We start from the raw sequence: 23,404 nt of genomic DNA on the forward strand, positions 1-23,404 counted from the left end.
TTATCTGAATTTTCTACGAGTTAACCTATCGTAATGGTTGCCTTCGCGTAAGGCAGTGGTAAGAGTGTTTGCTTTAGAGTCGCAGAGTGAGGAGTTGATCATTACGTCGCGGGCTCACATTGAACTTACGAAATGACGACTTTAAAAAAACCAGACTGCTGGTTGGTTTTCATCAACTTGTTTGTCAATAACTTACCTCGTTTTAGGAATTTCACACCCCGTATGCAGTTGATGATAGTATATTACTGCATTAGTAAGGGAAGTTGACGGTTGAAAAGTTTAAGGCATCAAGTTTATCATAGGAATTTGTTGTTAGATTACCATTCACTTTTTAGTAAAATAACTAAACACGAAACAGATGTGTCAGACTGTGAGGTGTCTTCTATTTCAAGCTCACCAGTGTATATCTTTTCGACATAAGAATGGAAAAAAACTATTGTTAGTTGACAAAAAGTCTTCAGTTTGTCAATAATATATATAATCTGCAGGTTAAAAAAGGTGAAACGGCATGGGAGGCATCAAAGCTCAATTTGGGTTCCCTTTATTTGACATGAAAGACATTCTAGATATAAAAAGAGGTTACTTCTATGATAAGTTTTCCTAAAAGCATTGATTGATTATTTTTTACGCCCCATTTGAAAATTTTTCACTCATATAGAGACTTCATCAAATACCGGTTAAGGGCTTCAAATTTTGACCTTTACTCGTCACTTAGGGCCATTGTGCAGTGAGTATTCTTTATCGTGCCACACCTGTCGTGACAAGGGACCTCGGTTTTATGAGGTCTCATCCGAATGACAGCAACTTTCACTTGAAAGTGCCGAGCACATGGCGAAGGAAAAGTTGCGACCCATTTTTTATCGACGTAGGTAAGTCGCGGTCGAGATTCTAACTCACGACCTCTCGATCATGATCATGGAGTGAGCGTTCTGTCGACTGAGCTTTCGTAAACGGTATCAAAACACTGAATAAACATTCAAATATAAATCGCTCACATATAACAACTGGATTTCACTTAAAAATAATGGCGTGTCCAAATTTAAGAGTGATTCACATGCTGATATGATTTCACATAACAAGTATGCTGACCTCAAAAATCACAGTGTCTTGAATTTCTCTGTAACTAGTATTCATCAATTCGTTCGCCTAAAAAAATATGTAAGTTAGAGTAATACATTCTTTAATAAGATAACTAAGTTTCTTATCTAAGATTTAAAAGATAGTTTTCAAAGGAAATAAGAAACAAAAAAAAAATACTCCAGCACTACCACTTAACTAAAGAACAATATATATTTACAATATTACATATTGAATTCGCAAGTTTATAATCAATAGTAATGTTCAAAAGAAATCTGGACCGCTTTGAATTACCTCCTGTCTGTCAGATGTACTCTGGTGAAGAGCGATTTACATAATTGAATTAATTAATTACGACAATCAGTAAATCGTACATTGTTTCATATTCTCAAAATAGCATAACTATACATGAGCATAACTATACATTGAAACCAAAGAAAGATAATATAGAAGGGACATTTTAACATATGAATTGGTTGTATTATAAATTTGGAAATGTTTTAGGACTTTTTATAGAAAAAAAAGAAATAATAAACATTGGCGTAAGCAAAAATAGGTATGTGAGTTGTTCTAGAGTTGGTAACGCGAATTAACTGTAAAGTTTATCCTATATGGAGAGAATGAGCATGTTCATTACCATCAGCAATTGGATCTAGTACACGCTCATTCTGGTGAAGTCATTTAGTTTGTTAATACCATTAGGGCGGAATGACCTCAATCTGTGCACCTAGTACTTTTCCTTGCTTTTTCACTGAGCGTATGAAATCCAATTGTTATGAATTTGTTTGATATTATCATGTTTTTCTTCTAATCAAAAATAAGTATAATTCTAATTTGTGAGCTTCTTTTTTAAAGATGTTTTTAGATATTATAAAATATACCATTTCTATTCCAAGTTCCAGTACGTTTTCATAGATCTTGTTACTGCAAGTGAATTCTGTCTATAAAAACAGAAAAAAAATCTGTCACACAACATTTTTGGTTTAAGCAAACATGGGTGCACTGATAAGTTTTTTAACACTTAACTATTTGTAAAATTAAATAAAATGTTCTACATGCATTTTAAGAAGAAAGCAAGATAAGGAAAGCGATAAATATTAATCCTAATTTAAAGATACGTATTTGTATTCATTGATACTAGGTACATGCACAGCCATTTGTGCAAAAAATAATAAAATGATGCACACTATAATAAAACAAATGTTTGTAATTGTGAGTATGGAAATTGTAGATTCGCATTAAATCAGTGATTGAAATGCATAAAAAAAATTGTCTTTCGGAAAGCAAGTAGAAGAAAGTGCTTTTTCAATTAATTAATATATTCAATCAGTGCTTATTATCTGTTCAAGATATACTGTATACAGGGTTATTTTCACCCCGTCTATTTTTCGCCCTTTCACACTTGCAAACAAATTTGCCCCTTTTTAAATTCGCCCAGTCATAGTTTTTTTTAAAGAAATTATACTGTATTCTTTGAATTCGCCCAGTTTTAAATTCGTCCAAATGATAGGAGGGCGAAAGGGGCGAAAGTAAAACGGGGGGGGGGGGGCGAAAATTCTCCTGTTTACAGTACTACTATAGTCAGGTACGCTTCACACAAATTGTTTCGACAAAAATAGTTCCATCATGATAAGTAGATACAACATTACTGTTTATGATTAGAATAATGCTGTGTATGTCGATTATACGTTAAGAAACCAAAATTAACAGAAATATTTTTAGAAAATCACTTTCCCCCCGAAATGCAAATAAAAAATGTTAATATTCCTAGGCTCGCTCCCACCTCAGTTTTTTTAAACATCTTTGATAACAGAGAATATTTAGGTCATTCTTCGATTGATATTTTTTCACCGATGAATTGATTATACTACATCAACAATTGTATTAAGTTCATGTTTATTGTTCGTTAATTATCATGCAATTTCCTCTTAGAGAAAAAAAAGTAATCATTCTGTGTACGTGTGTTTTATGAAATGACGGTATTTTCAATCCCTGAGCAGATTTCTGCACGTGTCAAGACTTGTAGGGAGTGTAACTATAAAATGTGTAGCAAAACCCGACAGGGATGCTAAGGACTCATGAACTTTACACCAGTTCCATAACAAGACAGTGCAATTTTTTTTTTCCACAGAAGTCATTAAACACTTAAGGTTTTGCCAAAAGTCAACATGTTCAAAAAATTATTTTTACAATAGCCCCAAGACTATGTGAGGTATAAAGTTAAATCTTTTACAGTTTATAAATTTTTCATTGCTTAACAGATAGAAAGTATCACTTGATAAAAAAAATACTTAGAAAAAATATTAATTGGGAAAAATTCTTCTTAAAAATGCATATATTTTCAAAAATACACCTATATAATTAATTCCGTGCTCTTAGTGAAAAGCATCATTGAAGAAACAAAATATGTTTATCAATGAAGGGCAAGTTGGATTTAGATAGCCTCTGGAAAGTTGTTTTCCCTGTTTATTTTGTCCAAATGTTAAGATTTAAAAGTGAAAGTACATTGCAAATGGCGGATTCTATAGGGTCTTGTCTTTATACATGTCATGCTTCCAATAACAGCCTTTCAGAGACCATTCACGTCCAACTTGCCCTTCAATGATAAACATATATTATTTCTGCAATGATGGTTTTCACAAAAAGGACAGAATTAAGCAGGTGCATTTTTTTTAAAACATGCACTTTTTCTGATACAATTTTTCTCAAAAAAAAATCTTATTAAGTGATACTTTCTATCTATCAATCAATGATATATTTATAAACTGTAAACGTTTTGACCTCATACCACACATAGTTTTGGAGCTTTTTCAAAAATAATGTTTTAGACATGTTGACCTTTGACGAAACGTTAAATCTAAAAGTCGAATATCTTTGGATATGGGGTACCCATATCTATTCTTGCTGTATTGCAATTGAGGACCGGGATGCTCTATACATATAAGTTTAAGTGTTGGTATATGGGGATTAAGGTGGGAGAAATTATTTAGAATTAAAGGTTTTCTAAAATTACAAAGATTGTTAATCAGAATGTTCTTTCCCTTTATAAATAACGAAATACAGAATATACTTATTAACATAAAGTGAATCTGTAAAAATATATATGTTTTTCATATTTAATATTAAAAGTTGCTTATCATTTGCTATCGAAAAAACGACAGGTCCCTTTTTTTAGAACATCGAATTTTACTTATCGCATAAAAACGTACTTTACATAGTTCGTGTTTTATATTTTTAAAGTGAAATACATTTTTTGAAAATAGGTGATGTATTTGTCTGCTTTCAATTTATATTTTATGCAGCCAACATTTACTAGAGGAATAGATAAAGTTTAAAAGGGCATCGTTTTTGTTCGATTTTCATCCGAATGTAAGTTTTCAAAATATTCTCGACTATCGTCTCCATTTAGACCCTTGCCTTTTTCACACATATCGGAGCGGTTTGATGATCAAGACTCATTTCCATTATTTACCTTATTTATTTCCCGGGCGACTATTGATGGTTACATCAATGTTTTTTTGTCTTGTATTTTTGTAGTACGCACTCGTTGGTAATGCATCTCAGAGTAAAATTGTACGAAAGAAATTCTGCATTCACTCGTATTGTCACTCGTATTGCTCAGTGTTGTGTTCAGAGTTCAACAATGAACATACCAGTGAAACGTAAACTGTTTTTGTAAACAGGACACGAGCTCTGTTGTTAATGTTTACGTTTCAATAATTTTACGTTGTCTACGGGATGAAATATACTGAGCTAACGAACAGTATTCAAGCTCAAAGGTCCTTCTTTAAACAATACAAAATAGGAGCAGAGCAAACACGGACCTCCGAAACGTGGGATGTGGGATCAGGTGCCATGGAGGAGTAAGCATCCCCTGTTGACCGGTCAAACCCGCCGTGTTCTCCTTGTCATGATTAGGTAATAACGGGAAAATCCGTCGTCAATTCAGTTTGTAAATTGTGGACTAACAATTAGTATGAAAAACAACTTTCAGCATTTAACTCAATGAAAAATTGTATTTGCTGACACAGTCATTGTATCGACTATAGAACTTACGAAATGATGACTTCAAACGAGCCTGCTGATATTCTTGTTTCATCAATTTTACGTTGATTTTATTTCGCGAATACTGGTCCAAATGCTGTTGATTAATTTTTACGCTTCAAAATTTTGCGAATGACCACTGCTTTGTTTACATTTTTTTATTGGTAATTTATTTTGAAGAAAAATATTTTTGCGAATGCAATGAACTCGTAAATTTGCTAAAAAATTTATCTACAGCAAAAATTTCCAGATTTACGGTATTGTACAATACTAGAGCATGCTGTTATGTATCGAATCAACTGAATTAAACTTGATATATTATATACAATTACCAAGGGACAGCAGCGACAACCAGTATTTCCATTTTCCAACTGCCATGGACACACAGCTTAAAAATGACATGATATATATTATTAATAATTTAGCACAATCGAAAAATATTTATAATTAACTTATTTTTTAATGTCGTAAGGTATTTCTTAAAAAAAATTTCTGAAGAAATTGAAATTTTAAGCTCTTTGAAATGTTAGAATAAACTAATTTTTCTTATACTTATTGGATTTTTTTTTTTTGCGTTGTATAGAAAAGGATGTACATGTATATTAATATACCATCTCCGTTCCAAAAGTATCTTATACAGTTTCCATGGACATCATTACTGCAATTACATTCTGTCTATAAAAAGAAAAAAACAAAAAAAGAACGTCTGAAAGAGTAGCCAAGGATATTAGAAAACCAATGATCCGTCTCAGTTAAAAAAAATAATCGTACCTAAAACGTGATCTTGCATATACCGAATATATTTGGAGACATTAACACATTGGCTTACATATAAAATACGAGGGGCGTTCAATAAGTAATGTCACTGGGGCTCAGAAAGAAGCAAACGACGCTTTTCAATGATTTGGTCTTCATGATTTTACTTATTAATCTCTTTTAATTCAAACACATGTCCGTAACATTTTTTATCCAATATCTGATTGTTTTTAGAACTCATTTTTGGGTATGACCCTTAGTATACTGCAAAATGGCAGATCCATTGATTTCCTGGACTTGTTTTTTCCTTCTGAAAGGTGTTTTTTTCAAGTTTGGAAATAGAAACAAGTCAAAAGGTCAAAGATCTGGCAAATATTTTTAATGTGAAAAACATGAACTTTCTGTTTATCCCGATAACCCCTTTACTCTTTAGGGCATGCAGGTTTGAACGCTGTCATGAAGAAATTCAATGTAGTGGATTCCTGATTCTGGGTCCTTTCTCTGATAAACCTTTCGATTTCTTTGCAAAAAAAACTGCTTTCTAGACACCTCCAGACATTAAACTGTCTCCCCGAATACGAATTTGAACAACAATACCACTAATATTCAAGAAAATTGCATATAAATCTGTCTTTGTGCTCTTGCATACCTTTGCTCTTGACAGTCCTTCGCCGTTTTTATCAAGTACATCTTATGTTAAATTTTGTTTTAATGGTTTTAAGCAATATATTCATGTTCCAATATCTGTTTGAATATAAAACAAACGTGGATTACTACAATTACTGATATTTTAAAATAATTGTTAAGACTTTTGTACACGCTGTCGTTTTCACTCATTTTTCAAAATACAGGGTGACCTTAGAGTCCCAAGCTTAATTACTAATTACCTAATCTTTAAAACAGTTTAAACTACTCCCGATATGATGTCTATCAAATTTGCTATGTGTCTTAAAGTCAATCATACAGCATCAAATATTATTTGTTGAAATTTGGCAAACAATTCATAAGTTGTTATAATTTTTGTTGGCAAGGAGGGTACCCATTTTTGATGCCCATTATATAATTTTTTATCATTGAAATCCACCTGCTCATTTGTCTATAAAACAGGCATCGGTTGCAGTAAATGTCAAATATTTCAGTGAATATTTCTTTGGGATTTTTAACAAGTTTTACAGCAGCTTTAATGTAGCTTTTATTTTCACTCTAGTTTACTGATTCTTTACCATTCATTTATAATGCAGTGTCTCGAATAGCCCTTGTTTCCCAGCTTCTCACGATAAAACTATGTGATGAAAAGTGGTCACATAAACTGTTATAAAATCATTAAAGATTCAATAATGAGAGAAAGTCAAGCTTTATGTCATATGACTACTATGTTGTATGTCATCGAGCTAATGACATTATTTATTGAACGTCCCTCGTATGTGTACATATAATTGATAAATAAGAGAGTTTTAAGATTGCTTAGTTGAGTTCCTTATAAAGAAAAGGATTTAGTGGTCTTGATCGATTTTAGTCGGAAAACATCAAAATATGAAACACGTGTTGGAGATTGTGTGGTGTCTATTTATTATTTCGTGTTTAGTCTACACATTAATAGAATTATTTTTAATTGATAAAATGTTCCCGATGTATCTAAATATAAAAAGCTACAACATCAATAGATTATTCTCATGTGAAGTTATCAAAGTTTTTATAAGTTCTTATTCATACGAATATGAAAACAGCTCTGCTATAATCTTGCCGCATACTTAATATCCCGATTGATATTGTTAATGCAAAACTCGGGCATCATGAAACAAATATTTATAAGAGTTAAAAGAAAATCATTATAAACCTCAAATCAGTGTAGAATATATTTACATGCTACATTCCCTTTAAAAGAAGAATTAATGCATTCCTGTTTCAAAGAAAGTAAAGAAAAATTTACAATTAAATTATCCTAAGAATTAAGTAATTGCTAGTATCTAAAAATAGCAGGCAGTTAGTGTTTATGGGGGTATTTTAGGTTATATACATATATCTTTATCTAAATTTATTATGATTTGAGACAAATTTCCCTTTTTTATAGATTGACGGAAAAATGCGCTGGACAACCTGATGTAATGTGATAATTGTTATCGTTATTACTATCTTAAGAGGTTTCCGTCTTTTGTTGCTCTTGAAGGAAAAACGATATATCTGATATATGACTGAGAATGGAACAAACAAACCCGTCTTTAAAGAGAAAATATGCAAGGCAAGGAGTATTTTAAAAAACTCTTTCAATTAGGAAGCCTTCCACATATGTCGACACAAGTAAGAAAAATCTTACCTTTTTTAAAGCTTGAAAGTATTTCATTTCTAATTTCTGATGATCACAAGTACACACAGCATATGTAGGTAAACAATCCATGCTCTTATTGCTCGTAAAGAACACTAGACATGAAAAGAAGTATTTCGAGTACATACAGATGTCAAGTCATTCATATTTATTCAATCAAAAGATAACGTGTTGTCATTGTGGATCAATTGATGATCCTTATTATTTACAGTCCTAGCAGTCGTATGTAATATTTCAGAGATTTGATAATTGAGGGATGTTTTTAAGTTTTATGTGAGTTATTATTTGAGCTAGCGCGCTTCATGAAATAAGTCTGTGTGATTAACACAACAAATATTCACGCTAAACTTAAAAACATTCCTTATATCAACATTTAAATAGTTTAAAAGTAATCAAAATATACTCAATATTTGAATTTCCCCATGCCCTATATCGTGACATTTGTATTTACTCATTGTGACGTCACATGGCGCGAGTTTCAACGTGTGTATTTCTACTCGTGAGTATACACAAAAATGGTTTTCAAATCAATTTCACAGTTGGCTTAGTAGAAAAACACAACTTATGTAATTATCTAAGGAATGTTTTTTTTTAAGTTTTGTGTGAGTTATTGGTGTGTGAATCACACAGACTTGTCACGTAGGCATATTTCATGAAGCGCGCTAGCGAATTCGCACTAAAAACATTCCTTATATTTACATTTTATATGTTTGGAAGCACAAAAAAACTCAATATTTGAATTTCTCGCTTCTCTATATCGTTATACCTTTACTAAAATCGCTGTAGCCCTATTGTGACGTCATGTTAACGCAAGTTTCTCCGTGTATATTTCTACGTGTGAATATATACGAAAATGGTTTTCAAATCAATTTCACAGTTGGCTTAGTAGAAAAAAAAACAGCGAATGTAAATATTAGCGCATGTTCATAAAGACATAACGATACATTATTGCAAAATATGTCTGAGACGCCCAGCGGAATGCAATATCTTAATGTGCTTTGATGCAAATACGCTAGGCAAAGATACATTTGTATCACTATGATTGATCAGAACAAAGATATGGATAACTTTTAACAATCTGCTTCAGATTTTTTCATATTTTTCAAAAATATTTTATTCACACTAGATGTGAAGAATTTACAGTCTATTGAAGCAAAAACTTAAAGATGCTTTTGGTCAATTATTTGGGTATTTCATAAAAAGAATTGAAGTTTTTTTCGCATTTATCCAAAACTTTCATTTTATCCTCATAGTGTATTACTTCCATAGCAAATCTAAGAATATAAAACAACAAAAATATCAAACGTATTTTCATTGTAAATGATAGTGTGTTAATACTACGAAACTGTTAAGCGAATGAAATACATGTATTTTAAGTATATTGTACATAAATTCTATAAAGAATTTATGATACACTAGCTTTTTCAAAATGCTTTATATTTTAATTTTCAAGAACTTAATAAAATATGTTGAAATACATGTGTATGATATTTTTAGCGCCACATCGTTTTTTTGTTGTTTTTTTTTCAATTTGCCATGAGAATAGTATTGAATTATGTAAACCTTTTTAAAATTATATTTTGCATATTTGTGGATCAATGTCTTTTAAAACTTCATATAATAAAAATGGCTACAATAAGATAAGTTCACGCTCTTTTCCCTTCTACTCTAGAATGTTGGGATTGCATTAATTTTTTTGAATTTTTTTTTAAAGGTCACAATTTAAGCAAAAATATTTTTTCTATTATAAACTCCCTGTAGTTATTTTTTCTACCTACATAAATGTCGATAAGTTATTGAATTGTAAAAGGAATATACTTACCTGGTATAGGTATCTTTTTTGGAGAAACAACAGTTACTATCGCTTTGTCGTTGTTGACATTTCCACGCTGAAACCACACATAGTCGCTCTCTGATTCGGTTATTCGAATTTCATTGTTCGTTGTGCTGTTTTATTGTAAGATTTGAATTGTTCACGATCAGTTAATTCATACTTGATATTCTATGATTAGCTGTTATTAACACTTACAATTTTATTTATAATTCTTTATAGCTTTGAAATGTGTTATCGTCAATGAAAATTACAAACATAGCCTGAAACTCTAGATTTCTAGGTAGGTTTACTGCATTGGTGATTATCTTTCAATAAAAGATATATTAAAGACCAAATCAAAGGTAAATATTATGTACATGATTAAACGATAAAAATCTGAGAGACCTTTGTATTTTTAATAAAATTGTTTAATATTCATTCGAATTTTCGGAATTGGCAAAAAAAACCGTTTTGATTTAGGGAATAACTATCTTCTAATTTGGTATTTGCGACCGTTAATGCTGATTTAACGGTCGCAAACTGAGTTTTACCGGCGACGCGTAAGCGGAGCCGGTAAAACGGATGTTTGCGACCGTTAAATCAGCATTAACGGTCGCAAATACCAAAATAGAAGATAGTTATTCCCACTCTAATGCAATCCATGCACTTTGCTTGTTGTTTAAGTCTTAATTTGTTCATTTCGTTACATGAAATACGTCAAAGGTCATTGTGTTTTTGCGTTGCTATATTATGACGTCACAATGAAAAGCTTCCTGCCTCGTTAATGCTCGTTTTACTGCTTCAAACATCAGTGCATTAGCCAATCAAAAGGTGTTTTACAAAATAATTGCATTAGAATGATTGATTGTATGTTTTAAACGTCCCTCTCGAGAATTTTCACTCATATGGAGACGCCACCACTTGCTGGCGTAGAGCTGCAAAATTTTGTCCTATATTCGGCACTCAGGGCCATTGTGCAGGGTGGGATCTTTGCGTGCCAGCACCTACTGCGATACGGGACCTCGGTTAATAAGGTCTCACCCGAGGGATCGGTCTCCACGTTCCACAGTGGGATTCGAACCCGCGACGTAAGGATTGACTTCTTACCTCGCGACTCTTGAGCAGACGCTCTAACCTCTGTGGCACGCGGGCGACTAAAACAAACGGTTAAAACCACAATCTTTATGACACGTACAAAATATCAGCTAATGCTTTCTTTACTGACCCAGAATGTGATTCTCCATGCCTTTTTATAGTCAAGCAAAAGCTTTGTTTAAATTGGAATACAAAAAAAAAAAAAATAAAAACATGGTTAAACACGTTGACAATCTATATAGGAGACCTTGAGCTACCCACACAATCTATTTAAAAAAGGATTCCACAGAATTGCAAAAATGTCTGCAAATGTTATACATGAATAATGAATTCAAATGAGAAGCTTCATGCTTAACCTATATTTATATTGACAGTGACGTTTATGTTAAATATTCAGACTTACTTGATAGTAATATTCAATGTTTCTATTGATGATGTATTTAAAAACTCGTTCGGTAGAACTCGATCCTTCCTCATCCAGTTTCCAATATTTGCGTTTGTGTCATTGGTAAAGAAATCTATTGCCCAAAGAAGTTGTCCATGCTGATTTAATGCCATCATGGAAACCTAGAAAAAAAAAATAAATGGATTGTTAAGATAAAAGTATGAACCTCTCTTATTTTATTATTTATATATATTTAGTTATTTATCAGCGGTAGTATCTTCATCAACTATGATTAAATGCCATCAAGGAAACCTAAAATTGTTGTACAAGTATCAGCCTTTCTGTTATCAATTCTCTTAATTTATTATTTATTTATTTATCAGCAGTAGCATCATTATCAATACGAATAAATATTAAGTCTGTCTAAAAACACTGAATATTTATTCACGTATTCTGGTTTGTGGTAGGGCTTGTCCTGATTCCACCAATCAATGGACGGACTTCTCATGTCGATACCAGTAAACATATTACCAAATTTCATGGTGAGTTTTCTGTTCCAGACTTCAAGAAACTTCGTATTATTTCCAGAAATATTAATTTGATTTACAAATACCACTAAATGTTCTATGGAAATCGTATTAACATAAATGATATGGTAAATTCTTTGCTTGTTAACTATGATATAATTATTACCGGTATTGTATATTGATATTTTCCCGTTTCCTTTACATTTGTCAATGTCTGAACATGAGAAATTGCAGTGCTCTTCAGTCGTGGCAAATGTTTGATTATATCTGTCACCACAGTAACACAGCTTATCTGCCTGTGGGTGCAGAATAAAGTTTTAATATCCATTGAATGACCAAGTACTGGTAGGTTAACATTTATCATTATCTTTTATCACTAAATTTATTTTTAAAAATTTTTATAACTGATAAAATTTTCATAAGAACTAGACAATAAAGACCAATAAAACATACCATTATCCCTGCATATTTTTTGTTAAATCCCTTAAGACAAGTTTGAATGCAGCTGTGCAGAGATTCATTGGCATAGGAAGTAACGTTGAATTGTATGAATCTATCCATATGATCGGTATAGTTATAGCAACCCACATAACCTGAAAATAAGACACTTTGTTCAAATAATAATTGCACATCTAAAGTCTGAATTCTGTTCTTAATCCCTTGTATTTTCACATGACTGTAAACAGTTTATGTACCGTGACGGTCATTATTGAAGTCAACACGGCAGCAAGTCTGTTTCATAAGGCGGCATAGAAGGAAGTAGACTTACTCGCGGAAGTGGAATCTTATACAATTTTTGCTGTTTTTCAGTCAATACGATGATTTAGTCACCTGAGGAGTACAATATTCACCGAACCTGGAGGACGAGGTGAATATTTTACTTTGAAGTGGGTAAATCATCGTATTGACTATTAAATGAATCAATGATTTAATGATGCAACTCATTATACCTGTTGGCATTTGTTGAAGTCCTTGCCAATTGCAAAGAGAGAGGCGAAGTTACAATGTAAATAAACCTCACCGGTCGTATAAATGGAAATGTTTAAAATATATTTTAGTTGCAATGAAAGGAAAAATAATGTCAGACACTTTTATATGATAGATTTTGAAAGGAAGTGGGATTATCAGGGTAAACTGACACCTTAAAAAAGGTAAAAATGTTTGATTAGGAAAAATATCGGAGGGAGAGTAGGGGGTCCCGGCACCCCCACTTTCCACCCCACCCTAATCATATATCCGCCTAATGTTATATTTACGAGTAAAAGTAGGCAGCAGGTGTAATAGCTTTCCAAATGTATTTGTATCAATTTTGAATTTTCCCATCTAGTTTTAGATCAATTTAGAGAAAATAAATCCTTATATTCACCTGGAACGTCAAGTGCAGAAAAATATAACGTAGTAATTTTTTTCGACATAGTTGGGTCTCACCCAATCAGAATTATAGAATTTATTCAATCATATAACCATATTAATACCGTATTAATACTCTGTTTTATTACACCGACAAAAAAAATGCAGATGCATCTCTATTTCATACACAGTGCAGTGAGGATACGCAATGGAAATATCCGACATTTTTGTTCTGAAATACATTATTTATATACAACTTGTATCGTTTTTCTTCAAAATTATGAATATAAGACAAAGGGAAACATCAGAGATGGGTGCAGGTGCAGTGGAGGAGTTTGCACTCCCTTGAAATTGTACTAAGACATTATCTTTGCGCCAAGGGCTTACTTTTACGAATATTTTTAAAGAACATTTCATGTTCATGTTCATTTTTACTTCTTTGAGAAAATTTGATTGTTGAATCATCCATTGCTAAAGAGGCAGCAATCAGGAAACAGACAAAGGAAGCAACCTTAAAAAATATAATATTTGGTGACAGGTATAAGGAGACTTGAAAGCGACTCATTTCAGTGACACATGTTTTAAAAAATACGAAACATTTTAATAAAATTAAGGGGTCCGACTAAGGTTTTATTGTGTGAAAACTACAATAGCGAAACTCTTCATTTTTATACCATATATAACTTACATTAACTTCAATGTACATGCCAAGTTTGGGGAAAATCTGCTGTTCAGGTATTTTCAAGGGACCGTCTCAAAATGCAGGTGTGTTTATAATAGAATTATGTAGGAAAGTGCCAATTTTTAGCAAATTATACAAATACTACAATATACTTTTTGTTCAAACTATAATATATGATGAGTAATACTATATTGTACATTATATGTAAGAAACACAAAATTCTACCTTCTTGTTACCAGAGGGGGCATCTCAAAATGCAAAAAATTTACGAATTTTCCTGTTTTTATAGAGTACTACAAAATATGACGGATGCAAATGATTTATATGAAAACATAATAAAAATTGTGGAGATACTCTTAAATTTCTATGCTTTAAATTTCAAGAGCGTATGTTTATTACTTTTTCTTTAATCACATTTTTATTACATATTTCGTAAGAGCTTCCGTTTAACATAACGTCAAAAAACACTATAACGACGTCAACCTACCTATCAATTGCAAAATCGGTTAAAAAATCAGTTATATAAAATTGTAATTACATTTTTAAACCTATTATTTCCTAAGTTTGTTTAATTCTATTAATCAAGTGAAAAAAGATGCTTTAAAACAGTAAGTACGCTTCATTTACTATGATGCGCGAAATACTGCGCAATGAAAACCAAAGTCGGCCCCCTTAAATAGGAAAAATAGTCGCACATTAAAGCACAAAGAACACATAACGATTTTTTTTATTGGATTTTGTTTACAAAATTCTAATGGTACACACAAGTACTCTAAAGTTGATATTAAAAAGATGCTCGAAATTCTGATAGACAATATCTTTGTGGTTTATGGATACCAAGTCAATCAACAATCTATTGGATTTTCCGTGGGTACCAATTGCGGCTTATTACAAGCAGACCTAGTTATTTTGTATTCTTATGAAACAAAATTTGTTCAAAATCTTTTAGGTGAAAAGAAAATAAAAACACTTGCTGTGGCTTTTAAATCGAAATTTGTTGCCCGCGTGGCGCAGTGGTTAGAGCGTCTACTCTAGAGTCGCTATGTAAGTTGTTGATCCTTACGTCGCGGGTTCGAATCCCACTGTTGGACGTGTAGACCGGTCCTTTGGATGAGACCGTACAAACCGAGGTCCCGTGTCGCAGTAGGTGCTGGCACGAAAAAGATCACTTCCTGCTCAATGGCCCTGAGTTCCGATTATAGGACAAAATTTGCATCTCTACAACTGGCAAGTGGTGGCGTCTCCAAATCAGTGAAAGATTCTCGAGAGGGACTTAAACAATACATAATCAATCAATCAACTTGACATTTAGACATGTAGATGACAAATTGTCAATTACAGTTGTTATTTCCATTCTTTTGTCGACACGATATATCCCGGTGAGCTTGAAAGTAAAGATACTTAAAAAAGACGTTAACGGTAATCTAACAACAAAGCTTTATGGCAACCGAGATGACGTTTCAACCGTCAACTTTCCTTATTTATGCAGCAATATACCTTCATAACCTGCATACGGAGTTAATATCTCTCAGTTGATTCGATACGGAAGAACATGTTCTACGTATGAACAATTTCTTAAACGAAGTAAGATTGTGACAAACAAGTTGATGAAACAAGAATATCAGCAGTCTCGTTTAAAATCATCACTTCGTAAGTTCCATAGTCGATACAGTGGTCGATACAATGACATTATCATTCCAGTTGTTAGCATATGCCATTATTTACACACTGAGTTACCACGGATTTTTTCCCGTTATTAACCTATCATGAAAATTTTATGATTGATTGATTGTATACTGTTTAACGTCCCTCTCCAGAATATTTCACTGATATGGAGACGTCACCATTACCGGTGAAGGGCTGCAAATTTAGGCATATGCTCGGCACTTAAGGCCTTTAAGCAGGAAGGGATCTTTATCGTGCTACACCTGCTGTGACATGGGACCTCGGTTTATACGGTCTCATCCGAAGGACCGTCCCATTTAGTCGCCTTTTACGACAAGCAAGGGGGTACTGAGGACCTATTCTAACCCGGATCACCACGGGTGACAATTTTAAGAAGCACAATGCGGGTATGACCAGTCGGCAGGGGATGCTCACTTTTCCATGGCACCTGATCCCACCTCTGATGTTTTAGAGGCCCGTGTTTGCTCCGCTCCTATTTTGTAATGTTTCATGGACTTTTTAACTGTTCGTTATCTCAACATATTTCATTTCAGGGATATTTTATTTATGTCATTTTCATTCAAAATCATTGAAAAATATGTATCAATATACTAGGCTTCATTTTTCTTCGCGTTGTGTATCCTTGAATATATTATCTTTTTTATTTGAAAAAAAGAAATGAATGAAACTCTTACATTTAAGGTGTTTTATATTCATGTACAAACAGAGGCTTTTTCGAAATTATATCGAATTTAAACCTAACCCAAACTTATGTACATGTAATGTAAACATCTCATTAAAATTCATGCTTTATTGAACATAATTGATTTATTGATTTATGCACTGGTATGTCTAGATAATTCATAAATTGTAATTCAAGTCATAACACGAAAAACAACAAAATACATGTTAAAGAATGTTTAATCTTTATTTTTAAATGCCCTGCAGAAAATCTATTTTAAAAATTGAAAATGTTTTCAATCGAAAATTCATTGACTGTTTCGAGAATTTTAATTTAATATTCAATGTACTAAACACCGAGTTTTCTATGGAATATCAATTTTACTCGATCACAACAAGGAGCATGCTGTAGATTTGAGCGGTGAACGTGGGATGCTTCTCCTTCCATGACACCTGATCCCACTTCTGATATTTTAGAGCATTAATCATAAGCTTCCAAGTATGTCAGTCTTGTTTTCAAATTTGATTATGCGCCTTTTATTTCCTAAATAAACTACTAGTTTTAAGCAAGTTATTTTTTTTATTTTGTTTTTTAGGTAAATAGGTTAAGATAACCCACGAGGGGGTATTAAAAAGTCCGTTGACTGGCGCAATAAAATTAAAACCGCTTTAGGTATAACAATGTATTTTAAAATATTTAGTTAGCATCATTTTTTCTATCCATAGAATAAACCACAATTCATAAATTTTATTTTTTAAATAAATAAATAATGTTTTGTAAGCAATGGTTTGTCTAGGCGGCGCAATCTCGAAAATGACGCTTTTTCCTCCTCTGTGTTACTGAGAAAAACTCCTTTGTTTAATATGAACATTTGAAATCCAAAAATCCCTGTAATTCATGTATGTGATGGGACGGTATTGGTCCGTAAAATATGCAATTTTCACATCATTCTGTATATTCTAGAAAATTTATCGTAAATTTTGTATGGAGTGTCAAAACAATTAAGGACTTTAAAATGACACCAAAAGGGGGAGGGGTTTCTTTTTTTTACATTTTATACAGTTTTGCGCCTGAAAAAACTGTTATAGACCTATGAAATGTTAAATCTGTCTACATAAAAAATAAAATGCACACAGAGTGCTTGTTTTTAATGCCAAAATAGATTCAGAGAGAAAAGGGATAAATAGTTAATGTCGATTTGTAGTCAAGGTGTGAAAAGTCAATCACATCAAAAAATGACATTGATTATTTGTGGTAGATATTGAACTCCGAAAAGCAAAATATGCTGCCATAATCAAGCAAGGATCTCTCCCAATGTAAAAATCTATATGCAATAGTATATGCAGTGAAAGCAGCTGTTCATTACAGTGTAAAGTCAAACAAGACGGGTTTATAAAGGATATTCAATGTTTCGTAGTTGAATATGGAATTTATTCCAATACATTGAATTTTCTATTTATTACATTTTTAAAAAGTTTCTTTGATTTTCCTTTGCCTCTGTCTTTTTGTAATACAGTCAAAGGCTACATATATGACGTCATAGTTGAGGTGTCATAGCTAGGTGAGGTGAAAACATTGTAAACATGGATTTATATTATTTATGAAATTATTTATTTCTATCTTATATACGCCAAGGAAGATTTATTTTACAACACTCTCTGTTATGGGAAGGAAAATCGAGAGTTTTAACGCACTTTTGATATTTTTCACACTGTGATATGATATCATTTTGATATCCTTTCACACTGTGAGAGGATATCATTTTTATTCAATGAATAAATTATAGTATTTCACTGGTAAAAATGTTATAAAAGTCCTTATTCAACTCGAGGAAACTTCATCAAGACAATTGTATGAGGTAAAAGAATCGGACTTTGAAAAATATGACGATTTGGGACGTCATAAAATTAAACGGCTACAACGCCGGGTGATCACATTATGTCTTTTTTAAAATTATAATTTGACAAATAATGAAAGTATCAAGCTAAAAATTTCAAAAATCCTTTTTTGTTGTTGTTGTTTTATGTTCCTTATAAATTTTGAAAGCACAGGCTACGTAGTATTAATTTTATCGCCTCTGTCCACGAACTTTTTGATAACACTTCGTAAGTGAACAATCTCATGATCAAAAGGCAACAAGCATCCCATGGTGATAGGTCACACCCATCGGGAGCCGAATGTATCGGCTATTAAACAAATACATGTATATTGAATTATCAAATTCAGTATGGACCATAACATTAATGTTAATATATATATATAATGTTAATATATATCAATAAAGTCAAAAGATTTGAATAAAATTTACTTACCATAATTTGGAAAATATGCTGCATCTGTATTTTCTGGGCACAAACAAACAAAACATAAGATGAAGAACTTTAAGGAATACAAGAAAAGAAACATGTCCATTTCCTTAATATTCAGATTCATTTCTCTGCATATTTACTTCAAAAATAGCTTTGACATGTTTTGATTGAGATTCAAAACTTAACAGATTTCTCTTGATTATGTTGTGACTTTTATATAAAAAATAATATTGATTTATATGAAGTTTCAAATACGCTGTACAGTGATCATAAATTTATGAAAAAAAGACTCCTTAAAATCAATCTGTAATGTATTATACATCTATTGTAAATATGTCACATTCTAGAAATAAATGTATTAAAATATTATAACCAATTACAAAATTGTACAATATTGAAAAGAGTCTAACTTTTGTTTTACATTTTAATTCCAAAACATAAGACCAAATTATAGACTTAAGAATTGGCGCTTACATAAGCTTTCTATGCTTTCTCGCGTTTTGTAAAAGAAAAGTCTACAATATAATTTTCAATTCTAACAAATTTCTCACATACTGAAAGTTAGTTTAACAAAAAGAAATCTATTTCAATACAGAAGAGAGTTTACAAGAACTCTAGATTAAGCTATTATGGTGTCAAAGGAAAATGTAAAGGTTTTTTTCTTTATTAAAAAAAAACATTTGTATGTCTTCCAGAAAGAAGCACTTATGAATGAGTGGGGTTCTTAAGGGTTTGGGAGAATAATATAAGTATAGGCTTAAGTTGTCGAAAAATTAACAGCGGACACAATATGTTTGTTGATGGTTACATACTTTGGAAATCATAAATAAAAGAAAAACTTAATCTTTTTTAACTACGGTTTAGTAAATGCTGTCATCTTGTCATCTTTAGGTTAATCCAATTAGTGAATAGGATACGTGACATTTAAAAAATGAAATTGCATATTGGTTCCTCTTACACGTGCTTCAAAGAAATAAGTTCGATATTTCGACCAAAAATGCTTTCATAATTCATGATCTATGATATCAACATATAAACTTTATAGACAAGGCGTCACATTTCCAGCAGATTTAACAGCCGATATTCTTCATCGTGTTGACATGAAAATTTCACTCCATTTATATTTAATACTCCGTTGACATAAGTATACAACCACTTCAAATAAAAAATAAGTATAGTTTTAAATCAGATGCTTATATTGGATTGAACGAGGAGGACTTTGGGTAGATTGCCACCATTACAGACCTGAATAGAATAGTATATTTATTCCAAAAGGATGTTACGCTTCTTTTGATCATTAATGCTTTTGTTGGGCTTCTTTTCCTTCATTTCCTAAACATTTTTCAGAACTGATTTCCCATGTTACATGAATGATATGGAGGAATTATCTGATTAAAACAAATTGTTATGTCATATATCAATGTTGTTATATATTACTCTCTATTTAGAGAAAGATGATTTATAAATTCCTTTATTGAATATTTGCTTTTTAAAAGGGGTGGTGGTTTAAAACTTTTTATACATAGGACTGAACATCTCATACTATGAAGAATCGAATGCTAGACTGAATAGCCAGATTGAAATGTGCAGTGAAGGTTTTTTCAACATTTTTTCATTATTGCTAATATTGTATCTACAACCCAAGGGATATTTTGGACACATTTATCAAAACAAAGTATAATTATCATACGAAGAATAAAAAGGTTATAAAAATATTATTCCTTTCATTCTATTCCTTTTAAGATTTTGAAAAAAAGAGAGTTCCTTGTCTAGAAAGGAAAGGAATTTGATTCACTTCTAGATATGGGATTTCCTTTTTTCAAGAGAAAAAAGTTGGGGATGAAAAGGGGTACTTAAAACTTCTAGTGTTAGACAGCTACTACATATGAACAGATCCATTATTATGCCTGTCTTTCTAAGCTACCGTTAAAATTTCCTCTTTTTTTGTTTTGTGCGTTCGTTATAGATGGAGGGAATCGTCTTTCTGTGTCCTCTCAGGAAACTGACATACTCGTTGAAAATGGGGGTTAACAACATTTGAACTTAGATATCTGCTCTTGTCCGTGCAGATTCCAAAACAAAGCAACATATTGCAAGACTCATACGTTGTAATTGTGGTACTGAGTTGTGTGTAGGATTGTTAGTAATCCTACATTATAGGGTCATTTGTTATGGTCTATTTTGGCTGTATTTGTTTGTAATGTGTTCGCTCAGCTAGTGAGGGTCCAACTCTTAACAACTTGTAATCAACCTCTGTATGCTGGTCTCAAAAGAAAACAAGTTGTAAGCTATTACAGATTTATTATGGTGAAACCGCAACTCATATATCAATAAAAATAAATAATTTTACAAAACATTCTGAAAAAGAAAAAAAAATTAATAACACTTCATTCTTTTCCACATATTAGAATCTAGTTGCGTTTACTTTTAAACAGTATATAAATATGAATATTATTAACATAAAGATGATTGAGTTTACATGTACGTACCTTAAAAGAAAACAAGTTGTAAACTATTACAGATTTATTATGGAGAAACCGCAACTGAGGTTGCCAGGGCGCGCATGGCCATTATATACTCCAGAACCGGTTTCCATGACAATTCTACAACTTGTTAACTTTTTCGGTACCCATGTGACATGACCGCATGTGGTCAGCATGTGATCAGTGTTCTTTAACACTAATTATAGATTTACTTTTGCCAAATTTAGAATTCCGTATTTCATAAAATCAATTTAGGATGTGTTCAAAGTCATTAACTTTGACCAAAATCAACATTGTTACATCTAGAGAACACTGACCACTTGCACAAATTATTTGATCTATTGATAGTGCTTAACTTTATTGCTCAATCGCCTGGTCCAAATACACAATTTGTAAATAACATTTACGGAATATCTTTACAATCTGTCAGTAATAAATGCTAAATAATTTCAAATACGACCTTGCACTGGATATATGAATAACACATTGAAAATCAATAGATATTGAATTTGTACACAACTTACATAAAAAATGGAAAAATAACACAAAAATTCATATTATATTAAACTTATATTGGTGAATATTGGCACAAGTTGGCCGTTCAAACGCACGAGCTTGCGAGTGCATTTGAACAGCCAACGAGTGCCAGTATTCACCAATATAAGTTTAATAACTTCTTTATTATATAGCTAAAACATTTCCACTTAATTCATAATAATTATTCCATCTAAAAAAAAACTAAAATTAATGATTATTTTAGCATCGGAGTTCACATTAACGCCTGTCCTGTAAGTGTTCAATATTCCGATGACCCTACCGAGCGTTATGATTTGCTTATCTATGTTTTAATGGGTCTAATACGTACTAAATTTTTAGCAAATAATTTATTTTTGAGTAAATAATAAACACATCTTACCTAGATGCCACTTCTTTTCTTTAATTTAACTCTGAGAATTTGTTTACAACGGGGCGTTCGATATTGAACGCTCGTATTCTGAATGTTTCATAATACAAACTCAGCGTTCAATAAAACGTCAAGATATTGAACGCAAAAATTCTCTAGATTTTTGGTAGTATTTTATTAGAGACTATTTATTAGCTCTATAATAATGTACATTTCTAATCATACCTTGTCGGTGAAGATATCTTTAGCTAATATTGTCCATATTGGACAGAGTGGTTTAGGTGAAAGTGTTAACATTTTCACGTACATTCTTCACTGAAGCTTAATGATTTGCCTAAAAATAATGTTTTGTTTCATCTTCAAAACTATCAAATCTAAAGTAAAATTACCTCTTTGAATGTTTTATGAAATAGTGATTTAAGCACCTCTAGTTTTGATTTTTGTTCAGAATTTGAAGATTCATACTAAACTCCTGCATGTCCTTCAAACAGGTTGAAGGAAACGTAAATTCCGCTATGACAATGATTTAACACTATATCAATGAGATTCTGAAATATTTTCAGCCGTACTTATCCTCGAATTTATCAAATAACAGGCTTGTTGTTTAAAGCACAAGTAACAATGGGCATATAAAATGGACCAGAAATGGCAATCTTACATATTATGAACTCTATTATTAAGTTTTCAGCCGATGCGTTCAATAATACGAACACAGTTTTTAAAACACCAGTTTTTTTATTATATATTTATTCTTAAAAATTATTTGTACTCTCATATATTTTATAATAGATCGGAAAGCTCCTGTCATATGAGAAGCCAAACAAGACACGAGTATTAAAACAACAGCGCAGTTGGGAATATATTTCGGTAGAGAAAGACTTGAAGATAATCATGCTAACCAAAGTCGAACACTATTCAACTGTCTGGGGACTTTTTTATAGCAAAATTATTTAATAGATTTTCTATGAAGAAGCCATGACAAGAATAGTCTTAAATCTGTAAGGCTTTTTGGTATTTTCCGTTTAACATTGAAAAGTTATTGTGAAAAGAATCATGCATAGATTGATTAATTGTATATTGTTTAATGTCCCTCTCGAGAATTTTTCACTCATATGGAGATGCCACCACTTGCCGTTGGAGAGCTGCAAATTTTGTCCTATACTCGGCACTCAGGGCCATTGAGCAGTGAGGGATCTTTTTCGTGCCAGCACCTCCTGCGACACGGGACCTCGGTTTATACGGTCTCATCCAAAGGACATGTCTCCATGTCCCACAGCTGGATTCGAATCCGCGACGTAAGGATCAACTC

The 23,404-nt window shown here is 32.0% G+C and overlaps 1 protein-coding gene across 1 annotated transcript; it reads right to left on the reverse strand.

The window, feature by feature from the left end:
* Nucleotides 1-1,032: 1,032 nt before the first annotated feature.
* LOC134233415 (uncharacterized) lies at nucleotides 1,033-12,065 on the reverse strand. The gene is made up of 8 exons (XM_062715381.1): nucleotides 11,942-12,065; nucleotides 11,512-11,675; nucleotides 10,023-10,147; nucleotides 8,192-8,295; nucleotides 5,733-5,796; nucleotides 5,454-5,509; nucleotides 1,983-2,018; nucleotides 1,033-1,146 (listed from the first exon to the last, which is right to left on the reverse strand). The coding sequence occupies exons 1-8, from the start codon at nucleotides 12,032-12,034 to the stop codon at nucleotides 1,069-1,071; spliced, it is 720 nt and encodes a 239-aa protein (XP_062571365.1). The 5' UTR covers nucleotides 12,035-12,065; the 3' UTR covers nucleotides 1,033-1,068.
* Between the last annotated feature and the right edge of the window lie 11,339 nt (nucleotides 12,066-23,404).

The sequence above is a fragment of the Saccostrea cucullata genome, unplaced genomic scaffold, assembly GCF_032062105.1.
Source record: "Saccostrea cucullata isolate Sc308-1 unplaced genomic scaffold, CSIRO_AGI_Scuc_v1 ctg1382, whole genome shotgun sequence".
Taxonomy (NCBI): domain Eukaryota; kingdom Metazoa; phylum Mollusca; class Bivalvia; order Ostreida; family Ostreidae; genus Saccostrea; species Saccostrea cuccullata.

Coding starts and splice junctions, on each gene's coding strand:
- LOC134233415 (XM_062715381.1), bottom strand. CDS start 12,034: ATGAAATTTGGTAATATGTTTACTGGTATCGACATGAGAAGTCCGTCC. Junction 5,797..8,191: donor ACTTTCAAGCTTTAAAAAAG/GTAAGATTTTTC, acceptor TTCTTTTTATAG/ACAGAATGTAATTGCAGTAA. Junction 5,510..5,732: donor ATACTTTTGGAACGGAGATG/GTATATTAATAT, acceptor GTCATTTTTAAG/CTGTGTGTCCATGGCAGTTG.